Below are 16213 nucleotides of genomic sequence, written 5' to 3'. Positions count from 1 at the left end.
ATTGCTGGAGTGAAGTGAGATGAGTAGTGTTTCAGCAAAGAGTGCTTGACACGTGGGCTGTTGGAGCCCATGCTTAGGAAGTAAGAGAAAGCTGCTGATGTTGCTGTGTAGCAAGTTGAAGTGCCACTGAAATTGGGAGCCATCGGGTAAGGCTCCTGATGACACAAGAGGCTTGTACCAAAATTGTCTGTGACAGGTGTGGCAAAATAGACTGTCAGCTGGAGACAAGCCTGTTTTTTATCTAAATTGGCAGTGTCAGATTCAAAAACTTTTTTTATATGTTGTACATCTTAGGAAAACATTAACCTTTCTAATATACTTCATAAGTAAATGTATTCTCCTTTTTAAATAAATCATGGCTCATAAAATCATGGCTTTGTTCAAGCCGAAGCACAGACATGGACACAGTCTTGTAAGTGAGGGTGGGCTAGCACCCCTCTGTCTGATAGGGCAGGAGAGAGCACAGAGGAGTGCTATCAGACAGGAGAGAGCACAGAGGAGTCCTATTGGACAGGAAAGAGCACAGAGGAGTACTATCAGACAGGAGAGAGCACAGATGAGTACTATCAGACAGGAGAGAACACAGAGGAGTTGTATCAGGCAGGAGAGAGCACAGGGGAGTGCTATCAGATAGGAGAGAGCACAAAGGAGTACTATTAGACAGAAGAGAGCACAGAGGAGTCCTATCAGACAGCAGAGAGCACAGAGAAGTACTATAAGACAGGGGAGAGCACAGAGGAGTACTTTCAAACATGAGAGAGCACAGAGGAGTGCTATCAGACAGGAGAGAGCACAGAGGAGTGCTATCAGACAGGAGAGAGCACAGAGTACTATCAGACAGGAGAGAGCACAGAGTACTATCAGACAGGAGAGAGCACAGAGGAGTACTATCAGACAGGAGAGAACACAGAGGAGTACTATCAGACAGGAAAGAGTACAGAGGAGTACTATCAGACAGGAGAGAGCACAGAGGAGTAGTATCAGACAGGAGAGAGCACATAGGAGTGTTATCAGACAGGATAGAGCACAGAGGAGTACTATCAGACAGGAGAGAGCACAGAGGAGTACTATTAGACAGAAGAGAGCACAGAGGAGTCCTATCAGACAGCAGAGAGCACAGAGAAGTACTATCAGACAGGGGAGAGCACAGAGGAGTACTTTCAAACATGAGAGAGCACAGAGGAGTGCTATCAGACAGGAGAGAGCACAGAGGAGTGCTATCAGACCGGAGAGAGCACAGAGGAGTGCTATCAGACAGGAGAGAGCACAGAGGTGTACTATAAGAAAGGAGAGAGCACAGAGTACTATCAGACAGGAGAAAGCACAGAGGAGTACTATCAAACAGGAGAAAACACAGAGGAGTATTATCAGACAGGAAAGAGTACAGAGGAGTGCTATCAGACAGTAGAGAGAACAGAGGAGTGTTATCAGCCTGGATAGAGCACAGAGGACTGCTATCAGACCGGAGAGAGCACAGAGGAGTACTATCAGACAGGAGAGAGCACAGAGGAGTACTATCAGACAGGAGAGAGAACAGAGGAGTCCTATCAGACAGGAGTGAGCACAGAGGAGTACTATCAGACAGAAGAGAGCACAGAGGAGTCCTATCAGACAGCAGAGAGCACAGAGAAGTACTATCAGACAGGGGAGAGCACAGAGGAGTACTATCAAACAGGAGAGAGCACAGAGGAGTACTATCAGACAGCCTGTGCTTCAGCTTGAACAAAGCCATGAATTTATAAGCCATGATTTCTATAAAAAGAAAAAAAAACATTCTTATTAAGTATTTTAAAAAGGTAAAGTTTTCCCAAGATGTACAAAATAGAAACATTTTTTGTATCTGACAGCTTAGGCTTAAGTTAAATAGGCTTAGGGTTTATACTGAGGAATTGGTGAGGAATTGATGAGGAATGATTGTAGTCAGGGAATTCTGCAAATCTGCTATTTTCAGCTTGAGGGTGCGTTCACACGCTAGTAACTAGCAACGCGTTTCCCACTGCAGGAAACACGCTGCGAGTTACGCTTCCATTGATTTAAATGGGCCCGTGTACAGTCCGCAATAGTGTCAGATTTGCGGACTGTCCGCAAACTTTTTGTAGAGTGGCTTGACGAGACGGGTCACTGGGATGCTGAACCTATTAACAAAAGAGGCCAAAATAAAATTTCCAGCAGAACCAGAGTCCAAGAAGGCCACAGCTGAGAAGGAGGAGTTGGCAGAAGGAGAAATCAGCACGGGCACAGTGAGACGTGGAGAAGCAGACTTCACACCAAGAGACGCCACTCCCACGTGAGCTGGGTGCGTGCGTTTCCCAGACGCGGAGGACGAATAGGGCAATCCACTAGGAAATGTTCGGTACTAGCGCAGTACAGACATAAATTTTTATCTCTGCGGTGAGTCCTCTCTTTGTGGGTCAGGCAAGACCGATCCACTTGCATAGCCTCCTCGGCGGGAGGCACAGGGGTAGATTGCAAAGGATACTGGGAGAGAGGTGCCCAGAGATCAAGGTCCTTTTCCTGGCGGAGTTCCTGGTGTCTTTCAGAAAAACGCATGTCGATGCGGGTGGCCAAATTAATAAGTTCAGACAGGTTAGCAGGAATTTCTTGTGCGGCCAGTACATCTTTGATGTTGCTGGATAAGCCTTTCTTGAAGGTCGCGCAGAGAGCCTCATTGTTCCAGGCTAGCTCAGAGGCGAGGGTACGAAACTGGATGGCGTATTCGTCTACAGAAGAATTTCCTTGGACCAGGTTCAGCAAAGCAGTCTCGGCAGAGGAGGCCCGGGCTGGTTCCTCGAAGACACTACGGACTTCAGCGAAGAAGGACTGGACAGTGGCTGTGGCAGGATCATTGCGGTCCCAGAGCGGTGTGGCCCACGACAAGGCCTTTCCAGACAAAAGACTAACTACGAAAGCCACCTTAGACCGTTCTGTAGGAAATTGGTCCGACAACATCTCCAAATGAAGGGAACATTGAGACAGGAAACCACGGCAGTGTTTAGAGTCCCCATCAAATTTGTCCGGCAGGGACAAGCGGAGGTTAGGAGCGGCCACTTGCTGCGGAGGAGGTGCAGGAGCTGGCGGAGGAGATGGTTGCTGCTGTAGCTGTGGCAGAAGTTGCTTTAGCATGGCGGTCAACTGCAACAGCTGCTGTCCTTGTTGGGCGATCTGTTGGGATTGTTGGGCGACCACCGTGGATAGGTCAGTGAGACTTGGCAGCGGCACCTCAGCGGGATCCATGGCCGGATCTAATGTTAGGATTCGGCAGGCTGGATGTGGATCCTCTGTGTCAGCGAGGGATTGGCGTGGACCGTACCGGTGGACCGGTTCTAAGCTGCTACTGGTATTCACCAGAGCCCGCCGCAAAGCGGGATGGTCTTGCTGTGGCGGTAGCAACCAGGTCGTATCCACCGGTAACGGCTCAACCTCGCTGACTGCTGAGAAGGCATGGGACAGAAGGAATAGACAGAGGCGAGGTCAGACGTAGCAGAAGGTCAGGGCAGGCGGCAAGGTTCGTAGTCAATGGTAACGGCAGAAGGTCTGGAAACACTGGTATGGCAATCACAGGAAACGCTTTCGCTAGGCACAAGGGCAACAAGATCCGGCAATGCTGTGAAGGGGAAGTGAGGTTATAAAGGCGTGGAGCAAGTGGGAGCTAATTACACTGATTGGACCAGGCACCAATAAGTGGTGCACTGGCCCTTTAAATCTTAGAGAGCTGGCGCGCGCGCGCCCTAGGGAGCGGAGCCACGCGCGCCAGGACGTTACAGCCGGGGATTGGGACAGGTAAGTGGATTGTGATGCGATCCGCGAGCGGGCACGTCCCGCTATGCAAATCGCATCCCCGTCGGCAGTGTCAGTGCAGCTCTCCCGGTCAGCGGGTCTTACCGGGGCGCTGCAGAGAGGAGAACGCCGCAAGCGCTCCGGGGAGGAGCAGGGACCCGGAGCGCTCAGCGTAACAGATGTTCTAGGAATGTACAGGAAAACAATGCCTGGTCTGTTTTGGTAATGTTTTAAGACTACTGTAGAGGGTGCGAATAAATATCTGTTTTTAAACTTGCTTTTTTAAAAACCAAGAATAAATAAAATTTTAATAAGCACATACTATTAGCCCTTAACAATTAAGGTCACTTTTTTTTTTTTTTTTTATTGACCTTTTGTGTCACATTTTCTGAATGTACTTTTTACTATAGCCTTTAAAATGTTACTCTATAGAGTCTTGATGTTTTGGGACTTAGCAGTGATAAAAGAAAACATGAAGCATGCTAGTGCTAAACTACAGCCTAAAGCCAAGGGACATGGAGGTGCAACACGTTTCCATATTAGTAACTATTCCTGTTATTCCCTTGATACTACATGACCGTCATTTTAAGTTTAAGGGCATTGCTTTTGATTTTCAGTATTTTCAAGCAATAAAATAAATAAATAAGTACACCCAAGTCTTCAATAAGGCCAAACAGTACACATTTTGTATTTGCAATAAATAAATAAATCATGACCATAACATAAATACCAGTAAGCAAAAAACAATATATGTAACTGTCCAGAGGTATGTCAAACTTTAAAATCCCATCCATCTTATGAGCTGGGGGACCAGACCCTGCTTATAACCATTTGTGACTAGGTGTGGAAGAGATTCCGCAGCCAGGTAATTGTCTCTCTTGCTGCCACAGGAATGATCCAAGATCTGGATTCTTCAACTAAGGAAAGTCTACCTTAAATAGTAGACTTGAGTCTGATGAAGGGTCACGTGACCTGAAATGCGTCACTGCTATCTCTGCTTGTAGGTATGTGTTTATATCCTGTCCTGTGTTTTAACCTCCAATAAATCTGAAGACTTTACAGCGCTGGTTCCTTCTCTTCTTTGCTTGTTACTTGTGGAGATTACTGCGTGCTTGGAATAGGAGAAGCTGACCATTCCTCTCTGTTGTCTACCTGAAATATATCAAAGGAGAAGGGAGAAGAGAAATATTGACTATACCAGTGTTTCCCAAACAGGGAGCCACCAGCTGTTGCAAATCTACAACTCCCAGCATGCCTTTAATTGTCCAAAATGCCTGGAGTTGTATTATTGCAACAGCTGGAGGCTCCCTATTTGGGAAACTCTGGGCTGTACAATAGAGAAACCTTAGAAAGCAGCACTTTGGGGAAAATGCAAATTAGTTGATTAACTGCGGTAACAGGGCTTTGGTCCAAAGCCCACATAATACAGTATATATTTGTTAAGTAAGAGTAGCAAACGGATGAACAGATATTTTACCCTTCTCTACAAGAAAACACTAGTTTGTAAATAATTCTGGTGGTAAAATCTATCATGCAATATACTTCATTTCAGAATTTCCCATAAACCCGATGAAGCATGAAAACAACAAATTGATTTTATAACAAGCTATGACATCAACCGAAGACCAATGATGTTTAGAAGTCTATGTGGTAGATTTATCAAAACCTGTGTAGAGGAAGAGTAATGCAGTTGCCCATTTTTCACTGGCCTCTTTAAAAATGAAAAAAGCGAGCTGATTGGTTGCTATGGGAAAATGCACCACTCTTCCTCTGCACAGGTTTTTAAATATATCCCCCTATGTGTCCATTTTTGTTAACTTTATTTCAACAGCAGCATATTTACCAATGGACACAAAATACACCAAACATTATATATAGCAAACAGCCCAAAGTGAGGGAGAGTGAGAGTATAAACAGTGTGCTATGTAGAGATTAAAGCAACCAAGTCAAGAAACCGTTAATGTGGAACATCACTTGTATTTACACTGCTCAAAAAAATAAAGGGAACATTAAGATAACACATCCTAGATCTGAATGAATAAACTAATTGTATGAAATACTTTCGTCTTTACATAGTTGAATGTGCTGACAACAAAATCACACACAAATTATCAATGGAAATCACATTTATCAACCCATGGAGGTCTGGATATGGAGTCACACTCAAAATCAAAGTGGAAAACCACACTACAGGCTGATCCAACTTTGATGTAATGTCCTTAAAACAAGTCAAAATGAGGCTCAGTAGTGTGTGTGGCACCCATGTGCCCGTATGACCTCCCTACAATGCCTGGGCATGCTCCTGATGAGGTGGTGGATGGTCTCCTGAGGGATGTCCTCCCAAACCTGGACTAAAGCATCAGCCAACTCCTGGACAGTATGTGGTGCAATGTGGGGTTGGTGGATGGAGCGAGACATGATGTCCCAGATGTGCTCAATCGGATTCCGGTCTGGGGAACGGATAGGCCAGTCCATAGCATCAATGCCTTCCTGCTGACACACTCCAGCCACATGAGGTCTAGCATTGTCTTGCATTAGGAGGAACCCAGGGCCAACTGAACCAGCATATGGTTCTGAGGATCTCATCTCGGTACCTAATGGCAGTCAGGCTACCTCTGGCAAAGCACATGGAGCAGTATAGGGGCCTAATGCAATGTGGGGGCAGTATAGATGTCTACTGATATATAGGGGTCTAATACAAAATGGGGGTAGTATGGGAGGCCTACTGCTATATAGGGGCAGTATGGGGGGGGGGGGGGCTAATACAATATAGAGGCAGTATAGGGGCCTAATACAATATAGAGGCAGTATGTGGGGCCTACTGCTATATCAGGGGAAGTATGGAGGCTTACTAGTACATGGGGCAGTATGTAGGCCTACTACTATATGAGGGCAATATGAATACATACTATTATAGGGTGCAGTATGGATACCTATTGCTATATGAAGGCATTATGGGGGGCTAATACAATATAGGGGCATTATGGAGGGCCTACTATTATATGTGGCACAGGGGGGGCACATAGGAATCTAGCTACTATATATGGACATAACTTTTATATAATAGTACAGAGCTGGCTTAATTACTTTATTGGGGCACAGAGGGGGGCTATATCCTATATGGGGGCACAGAGGAGCTTAATTACTATATAGGGGCAATGAGTGTGTGGAACAACACACATGGGGACTTTGTTTAGAGGCTAGTATTGTGCTGGAGCGAGGAGCCTAAAATATTTTTCTGGCAGATCCTGTGATGACAAGTTTTGAGAGGGAGAGGTTTTCATGATGTCCTAGGCTTGATAGAGATGCAAGGGGGAGGAAACAACTATGATCAGAGAAGACGTCATTTGTGATTCATTGGATGTGACTGCAGTGTAATCACAGATACAGACACTCACTGTTAGATGCTTTGCAACTGTTCTTTCTTTATTCGATCATTTTCGTAAAAAATTCAGGACTGTAACATTCGAAGCTTGCAGATGTTATAAATTCGGCATGCAACTGTCCCAGCAGAGATGGTATTCACTAGTCGGGAGCCATCAGGATCTGACACGATGTTTTGGGGGAACGCCCCCTTACTCATGCGTACTAGAAACGTATTGAAGAGAGAGAAAAATCACAAAGCAATTTTTGCATGTAGAAAGAATTTCTTTAGTAGCAACCTTCCTGCTAAAATTCCAAGAATTACAAACAATATTCACCCCAAGTGCTCACTGATCTCCGCGACAGTCCATAAGAGCTCCATTCAATCTTCACCCTTTCTCGGGCATGTGGAGTTCAGAGGACCTTCCTTCCTCTCACGAGGGAGAACCGCTGAAAGTATCTTGAGAAAGGGGGCGTGACCTCCGAAACGTCGGAAGTGTCCGGCGCTCATTCAGCGGTTCTCCTTCATGAGAGGAAGGAAGGTCCTCTGAACTCCACATACCCGAGAAAGGGTGAAGATTGAATGGAGCTTTTATGGACTGTCGCGGAGATCAGTGAGCACTTGGGGTGACTATTGTTTGGAATTCTTGGAATTTTAGCCGGGAGGCTGCTACTAAAGAAATTTTTTCTACATGCAAAAATTGTGTTTTGATTTTTCTCTCTCTTCAATACGTGTCTGAATATGGACTGAGCCTCCATTGTTTAAATAACACTCACCCATGTGCACTATCAAGGTATTACCTTTTTTCATGCGTACTAGAGCCTGGGATTACAGGATATTTGAAGTAGGATGCACACCTAATCTCAATCAAGAAGTTTTTCTTAAAGGAACATTTAGAATTATCTGATACAACAGAATAATACTTAGATTCAGGGACGTGCACACATAGGCATAAAAGGGGGCTTGAGCCCTTGCCCCTTTTCTGAACCTGCCCCTTTAATGCCCTCAGTCAATAAGGAACTGAGTTACAGGTGCAGACAGTAAGAGGACCTCGCTGCTACAAGTGTTCTGTGAAAGCTCAGGGGTGGCCGACGCAGGGATATGTTTCTCACAGTAAGGCTGCGGCCATTGTAAGGTTGCTCTGCTCCCTGCACTATTCAGTCCTGGCCCAAACTTACACCTGACTGACGAATCCCTCTCCTCCCTCCAGCAGTCATGCGGCCACAGTCTGGACCTGTCATCTCCAGCTCCTCAACACTGGGCCCCGCAGAGGAGGATGAGTGACGAGACAATCCCAGCCAGTCTTCTATTCAGAATACCAAATCCCTCCGCCAGTGATGCGGTCTCCTCACAGTGTGCACTGCGCAGAGGAGGATGAAGTTCAGGGCCTGTGAGGTGAAGGTAAGGGAACTGAGCAGAAGGGAGAGACTACGGAGTGATATATGGATATTATCACAGCTGCTGCCGAGTGCAGGGCTGAATGATGATGTATAGAGGAGAGAGAGGAGGGAGCATTGCTGAGCTCCCGATCCTCCTCCCTCTCTGTACCCCCCTGTACCGTGGTCCATGGAGGCAGTGACCACATACAGCTGGGAAGTGGAAGGTGAGAAGGTTACTGTCACTTCTTCCTGTGAGTCCGGACCTGTCCAGGGGGAGGAGGGTGATCAACCTGTTGATTGCTTACATCAGTGGTCTCCAAACTGTGGACCTTCAGATGTTGCAAAACTACAACTTCCAGCATGCACAGGAGTTGTAGTTTGTAGTTTTGCAACTTCTGGAGGTCTACAGTCCTGCTCATGTGTCATAGCAAGCATATTGATTTTCCACCAGCTTTCCCAGTAAAGGATATAACTAGGGAATTGCTAACTGCTAAAATGCATTTCCACTTGTGTGCGCAAAATTTCTGTCCCCGATGAAGCCGTAATGTCCCGCCATGGTCCCCCTCCTCATTCTGGACTGGAAGCAAACATCGTTTTATGCTATTTTGATCAGGCTATTAATGTAGTGTGGAAATATTTATAATTTCTTTCTCCTTGCACATATATTTTTCTTGCATGTTCTAGCATAATAAGCATATATTTGTGTAGTGGCCATCGGTAAAAGCGTAAAAAAGATAATTGTTTACGGGGCAAAAGTAAAAAAAAAAACTCACCATTTTTTTAAACTCTTGGGGGATTCTGTTTCTATGCAGGGCACTTTTCAGTTAAAATTACAAGTTATCTTTCCACTGTAGGTCCATATGTTTACAGCAATACCCAATTTATATAGGTTTTATTTTGTTTTCATGGGCCTTTTTTGTTTGCTTTTATGCATTTTTTTCTGCCACATGAAATGACCAAAAATCTGTAATTATGGACCATTAACATTATATTTGAATAATTCAGACATTTACGCACGTGGCGATACTACATATATTTATGTTTATTTTTGTTTATATTATTATTTTTACTTTTATGGGAAAAGGGGGTGATTCAAACTTATTAAGCTTATTCACATTTATTACCTTTTTTATTTTATTTTATTTTTTTTACATTTTATTCACTATATTTTAGTTCCCATAGGAGACTATTACCTGGAATCTTGTGATTGCAAACACTGAACAATACTGGGCCATAGCACAGCATTGATCAACATTATCAGTGCTCCATAAGTACAGGCTGCTGAGGCTGACTGCAGGATTGTGCCCTTTTTCACTTGAGCCCCTGCCCTCTAAAATGTCTGTGCACGTCCCTTCTTAGATTTATATATATATTGTGTATTCTACTAAATATCGTAGATTACAATATTATTCAGAGATAAGCTTTCAGACTACAGACTTCATTCAAGCCTGATGGGGAAATTGTTTCCAGGTAAGTTATCCAATATGCTTCTCTTTGCAAGAGACATATTCAGTTTAAATTCTCATTCGCTTCAGTGTGAATTTGTTCTAAAATATGCCACCTTAACTCGTTCACATTATGTTTTTTTTCTAAAAAAATGCCTTGCGACAGTAGTTTCACTGAATTTAGATGATTCGCTAACTGTTTTAGTATTTATAGCTTTTCTGATGTTATTTTTATGCTCCATTATTCTGACTTTTATTTTTCTACTAGTCTGTCCAACATAACATATGCCACAAGCGCATTTTAGCATATAAATAACGTTATCAGAATTACATGTGTAAAAGCCTTTAGTTGGGATTTTTTTGCCACATTTTGGGTGATGGATATGCGGTGTCCCGGTACCGTATTGCATACCGTACCTAGTGTGGTGGTCCCCAAAGTCAGAGTAACTACGCTCAGGTAGGGTCCCCCAGGTGGGACAGCCCCTAGTTGCCCCTTGTCTTCTCTACTCTAATTCTACAGCCTTAATATATGTATATATTTAATAGTAACACATATTTAATATAATGTATAGTACTTACCTTGCTTAGCGTCGCAGGACCATCGGTCATGTGACCATGTTAATATCCTCTATGGTATGTTGGAGGACCTTTGAAGGTCCTTGGGTCACGTGTTGCCCATAGTCCTTTGTAATGGTGATTGACACAAGTATTGGACCAATTAGCACTAGTCCAGCCCCTGCCCATATAAGGGAGCTGTAGCCAATTATGACTCTTTTGGGTTGCTGCTCTCATGGATGCCGGACTAGCAGGATGGATCTGCGCAACTTGCAAAGACACGCTAAACCTGAAAACCTACCGGCCTCATTGGAACTTAAACCGTGAGTTCTAAATTACCCCCGCTAACGCTAGCGTGACTACTGGACCGTAACTAAATCCCCTAAATCCAGTGGAACAGCGCATATTATCCTAAAGACTCTAAATTCCTAAAGTCCCAACCTTTGTCAATCTCCAAAGAAAGCTTGCATGTATAGCAACTGTTCCGGTTATGAAGCTTGCATAAATCTTCAGTAAAAGTTACAACTGTTTCAGAAAACTCTCCGGTTGTGAACATTCCATTATTATCTACCTCCCTATCGCTCTTGGGAAGGGTGGCGGTAGGACAAGCATCACTGAGGAGCCCGCACCCTGGCGTCACGAATAACAAGGGTTAACAAGCACCCTTTAGTCACCGCACAGCTACACTCCCCATACCCTACTCCCCCAGGCTATCACAGATATTTTCACCTTTTATTATGTTATTACAATGCGGACATGATAGACATGGGTATGTACCTTTTTTTCTAGTATCCAGAAACGTTTGATAACTTTTTTCTGATATCTCCTTTAATCAGTATATTTGCTATGGTTTTACCTCGATTATATGCAAACATAGGGGGATCTTTAAAAAGCTTGCCATATTTAGGATCTGAACTGATTAATGTCCAGTATTTGCTTACTGTTTTTTTGATTAAATTAGTGTGTCTATCATAAGTGATAAGTGCTGATATACATTGTTCTTTCCATTTTTTTCTTTTTTGACTCTTCTTTTTTCTTCAGTAATTCTGTTCTATCTAACTGTGCTACCTCTTGTTATATTTTTTTTCTAATTCTGTTTACAAATATCCTCTGTTTTAAAATTTTCCTGTGATAATATCAGAAAAGCTATAAATACTTATTTAGCGAATCATCTAAATTCAGTGAAACTACAGTCGCAAGGCATTTTTTAGAAAAACAACATAATGTGAACGAGTTAGGCTAGGTTCAGACTACGGAATTTCCGACAGAAATTCCATTTTAAAATTTCCGTTGGAAATTCCGCTTGCTAAACAGTACATGCGAGTCAATGGGATTTCCAGGCACCTGTTCATACTTCGGATTTTTTCACTTGGAATTTGCGTGCCTAATTTCCGCTCGAAAATTTCCGCCTGAAGAAAGGAGGTGCTCTTTCTTCAGACGGATTTCTGCTTCAGAATCCCATTGACTTCAATTGGACTCTCATTTCCCGGCGGATTTTTTTTCGAACACTGAACATAGGCAGATTGCAAGCGGATTACATGCGGAAAATCCGTACGGATTTGAGTCAGAAATTTAAATATGATCAGCCCACTGGTTCTTGGACTAGCCCACATTCTTCCTTTTAAATACGCCCCTTATCCAGTTTGCAATCTCCATTTTTCTTTTTGGTCAAGGAGTTGTGCTTTTTCTTGTGGCTTGGTGTTTGGCTTCCTTTCAGCTTTTTCTCCACATTAATTTAATATAATGTCGGATCTGGCTTCTCCTGCAATCATTCCTGCCAAGGAACCACCAATTACGCACTTGCAACCCCCTGAGATGCGTGCTTTGATGAGCATTTTGGTGAATGTATTGCGTCGTCGCAGGCAGCGTCAGGTAATTTATTGTCAAACTTCTTTGTAAATTTAAAGGATGTTTTAATCAAATTTACATGTGTTGGACCAATGTGAAATAGCTTTCATTTTGTATGTTGTTTTTAGTTTGAAGCCAGGAGGCTTCACCGTTATTGGGTTCACCCCATAAATCTGCTGCGTGACGACCGTGGTCATATTGTCATCTTTATGCTGAGATCAGAAGGTATTTGTGTATATGTATCCTGTAAAATGTTTATATGTTTGTTACATATTTATTTATTTTTTAAATTCTATTGTAGTTTTCCGGATAAATTCTATAACTTTGTCCGTATGTCAATGGAGGCATTTGATAATCTTTTGTCCATTGTTGGACCACATCTTCAGCGTTCCCACACACATTTGCGCAAAGCAATCTCACCAATGGAGCGTCTGTTGATCACCTTGAGGTAAATCTAATATATTATTTGGATTCCTATGTGGTGTTTAATTATCAAACATTGTATTTTGTCTTCTTTAATTTTATGTTTTATTTTATTTTATTTTATTAACTCATTAGAATGTAATCTAAATCTTCAAATAATTTAGTAGTATTTTCAAATATATATGTTATGATTTAATAATGTTGACATAGTTTTATATGTGACCTTTGGTCATTCAGCTGTTTATTTTTATTATTTTTTTTTATTAGATATCTTGCGACTGGGGAGAGTTATGCCTCGTTACATTTGCAATTCCGTGTTGGCAAATCAACCCTCAGCGGTATTGTGAAGGAAACATGCACCATGATTTGGCAGTACATGCAGCCAATTTCGTTGCCCAGTCCAAACCAGGAGAGATGGCTTCAGGCAGCATCAGGATTTCAGTCTGTATCCTACTTTCCCAACTGCATAGGCGCTGTCGACGGTAAGCATATTCGTGTACAGCAGCCACCGGGATCAGGATCACGCTTCTACAATTATAAAAAGTATTTTTCTGTGGTCCTGATGGTGGTGGCTGATGTTCAGTACAAGTTTATTGCTATTGAAGTTGGCGCCTATGGCAGTAGCGGGGACTCACGGATGCTGATGTATTCAGAATTTGGCCGTCATGTCCTTCAAAATCAAGTCATTCTGCCTCCACCAAAGCCACTTCCTGGTACCATGAATCCACTTCCCTATGTTTTCGTCTCTGAGGAAGTTTCCCACTTCTGCCGAACCTGATGTGCCAATACCCTCAAAGGGGAATTGATGACCGGAAGCGAGTGTTCAACCAGAGGCTTACCCGGGCACGGCGCTTCGTGGAGTGCAAATTTGGGATCATGGCTGGGAAGTGGAGGATCTTGAGCATTGCTATTCAGTTGGATGTTGACACAGTAGACTCAGTCATTAAAGCGACATGTGTTCTCCACAACTATATTCTGGACTATGCTAGCCCCGATATGGAAGAGGAGGAACATGTGTCGTGGGGTGAGTCTGCTGGGTCATGGGGTTTCGGCCGCACAGCTCAACAAGCGATAGTGGTCAGAGAAGCATTCACTTCCTATTTCCTATCTACTGAAGGTGCCGTTCCCTGGACAAATTGACAAATTTTTTTTTTTGTGAGATATGAAGAACATCACCCATTGTAAATGTTGGATCATGCCTAATTTTGTGTGTTATTATTTTTTGACAAAAGGATGAGTAGTAAACTCAAAATATAATTTGCCTCAATCTCTTTAAAAGTATTTCTTTATTATATCCTATATTCAACGTTCTGTATTGTGTTTCAAATTGAGTTGGAGATGCATTTTACTTTTCATACTCTTCAAACCAAATTAGACAGAAATGTATTCAAAATTTTGTGTGTATTAACCATGGCATACTGAGGTCCTGTGTGGAAAAAAGTTCAAAGTAGTATATTTTGCCATAGACATGCCACAAAATATTAATGGTCAATGTGATTAGATTATAGTGTAATGAATTTTCAAACTGATTATAATGTCAATGTCATTGAATCTAAAATCTGCCACCTACATTAAATTCCCATGTTGAATCAACTATACTTGACCATGGATATGTTGTAAGCTCAATATCCCAATATAAAGACCAGAGCAAGTTTATCGACCCCCTAACTCCTTGAGGATCTCATTACATTTGTATAATAAATTATCAGACACAAAATGTAGATTTTTTTAGTGTAGTTGTAAATTTGGCTAACTAGCCATAAAATTACACTTTATAAACATTTTTTAAAATTTTAAAGCAACAATGCCTTAAAAATATATTTTTACAAGATAAATATCTGGACATAAAATGTACAATCAATGCAACAAGAAAATATGTGGACCAACTTCAATGATGCTCATGGGAAAAATCACAGATTGTGATATGTGGGTTCTGAAGAAAAAGACTCCAATGCAGATGATGCAGAGGGGTTGTGGTAGCTAATTACACTGCTAGGGTATTGTGTTTGAAAGGGAGGATGGTAGGGGTAAACCCCAGAAGAGGACCGAGAAGGGGGGGGGGGGGGTTGTAAGTACCCACATAAAAACCCTCGGTTTGTGTGGAAATATTGTGTGCAGGTGGTGGAGGGCTGGGGGCCCTGTGTCCAGCTGTGATGTGCAAATTTTTAATCATATCCTCTAATGGAGGCAGGGCCTGGGGGGAAAGAAAGACTTGCGCAACAGCGTGACAAAGTATGCTTTAAAATGGTTTTGCTGGTCAAGAGGCACTTTACAGCAGCAAGATGCCATTTTATAACCAAAATAAGAACTGTCATCACTGCTGTCACCCCTCCGAATAAATGATAGAGCTTGACTTTCAACCTCAAGCTGATATATCAGTTATTCGGAGGGATCTACGGGTCCTTCGAGCAGTGGGTGGTCTTGTAGTTGTTTGTGAAGAAGGTATGTTAGTGGCTTCTTCCATCTCTTCAATCTCACCAGCAGCTGGTGTAGGTGTGCTGCTGGGGGGCTGATCAGTGCTAAGGTTAGACACATCCTCCTCTACATCCAGATGTTGGTCAAAATATTCCAACGGATTAGATGGGCCTGGTGCTTCAGATTCCAAAGGTGTGTCTGAACGTACTGGCTCAGACCTTGGCTCTTCATCTGCATCTTGTTGTGTATTGGATGGTGCCTGAAAGTTGCCTGAAGTTCTAGAATAAACAGATGTGAAATTTTTATTAGCTTAGATATTTTTTTAAGGGGGAGTATGGGTGATAAACCTGCATGCATAAATTCAACATGTAACAATTGAAGACAAAGAAAAAGAATGCTGCACTCACCCACTGTAGCAGATAAAATCCTTCTTTATTTCAGGACATCAAACACGGTGCAAGGAAATAAGGAGCAGGGAGTGAGAGACGCCGTTCTCAGTGCAGGGGGCATATTTCCTTGCTCGTTATTTCCTTGCACCGTGTTTGATGTCCTGAAATAAAGAAGGATTTTATCTACTACAGTGGGTGAGTGCAGCATTCTTTTTCTTTGTCTTCAATTGTTGGATCACTGAACTTTTGCTTCTTCTCGTAACGCTAGCACCCCCACCTACAATTTCAAGGGATGGCACATCTTTAACCCCTTCCCGACCTATGACATACCTGTACGTCATGGGTGGCAAGGTGTTCCCGACCCATGACATACAGGTACGTCATGAACATTACTGCCGCTACTCGCGGCACCCCGCAGCGCCCGGAAAGATGGTGGCTATCACTGATAGCCAGCCATCTTACCGTGCAACCACGGGGGGTTTCATCCCCCACCCCCCCCCCCAGCGATCGCTGCTATCAGCTGGTCAAATCTGACTAGCTGATAGCAGCGTTTCGCTATAAAAATACTTAGCAGCGCGGTGTGTGAGTCCCGATCACAGGGATCGGGACACACACCGC

At 43.1% G+C, this 16213-nt stretch overlaps 1 protein-coding gene across 2 annotated transcripts; it reads left to right on the top strand.

Moving 5' to 3' along the window:
- The first annotated feature begins 12134 nt into the window (after positions 1-12134).
- On the top strand, positions 12135-13836 carry LOC130303623 (uncharacterized). Of its 2 annotated transcripts, XM_056551834.1 has the most exons (3): positions 12135-12593; positions 12670-12816; positions 13059-13836. In XM_056551834.1, the coding sequence occupies exons 2-3, from the start codon at positions 12701-12703 to the stop codon at positions 13567-13569; spliced, it is 627 nt and encodes a 208-aa protein (XP_056407809.1). In that variant the 5' UTR covers positions 12135-12593; positions 12670-12700; the 3' UTR covers positions 13570-13836. The 2 variants fall into 2 exon arrangements, with proteins under 2 accessions (XP_056407809.1, XP_056407808.1); XM_056551833.1 differs by having other exon boundaries at positions 12567-12816.
- The last annotated feature ends 2377 nt before the right edge of the window (positions 13837-16213 follow it).

Source organism: Hyla sarda, chromosome 1 (genome assembly GCF_029499605.1).
Source record: "Hyla sarda isolate aHylSar1 chromosome 1, aHylSar1.hap1, whole genome shotgun sequence".
NCBI lineage: Eukaryota > Metazoa > Chordata > Amphibia > Anura > Hylidae > Hyla > Hyla sarda.
The sequence above is the reverse complement of the archived record's forward strand: the minus strand, read 5'-3'. Positions and strand labels throughout refer to the sequence as shown.

Coding starts and splice junctions, on each gene's coding strand:
- LOC130303623 (XM_056551833.1), top strand. CDS start 12,578: ATGCTGAGATCAGAAGGTATTTGTGTATATGTATCCTGTAAAATGTTT. Junction 12,817..13,058: donor CGTCTGTTGATCACCTTGAG/GTAAATCTAATA, acceptor TTTTTTTATTAG/ATATCTTGCGACTGGGGAGA.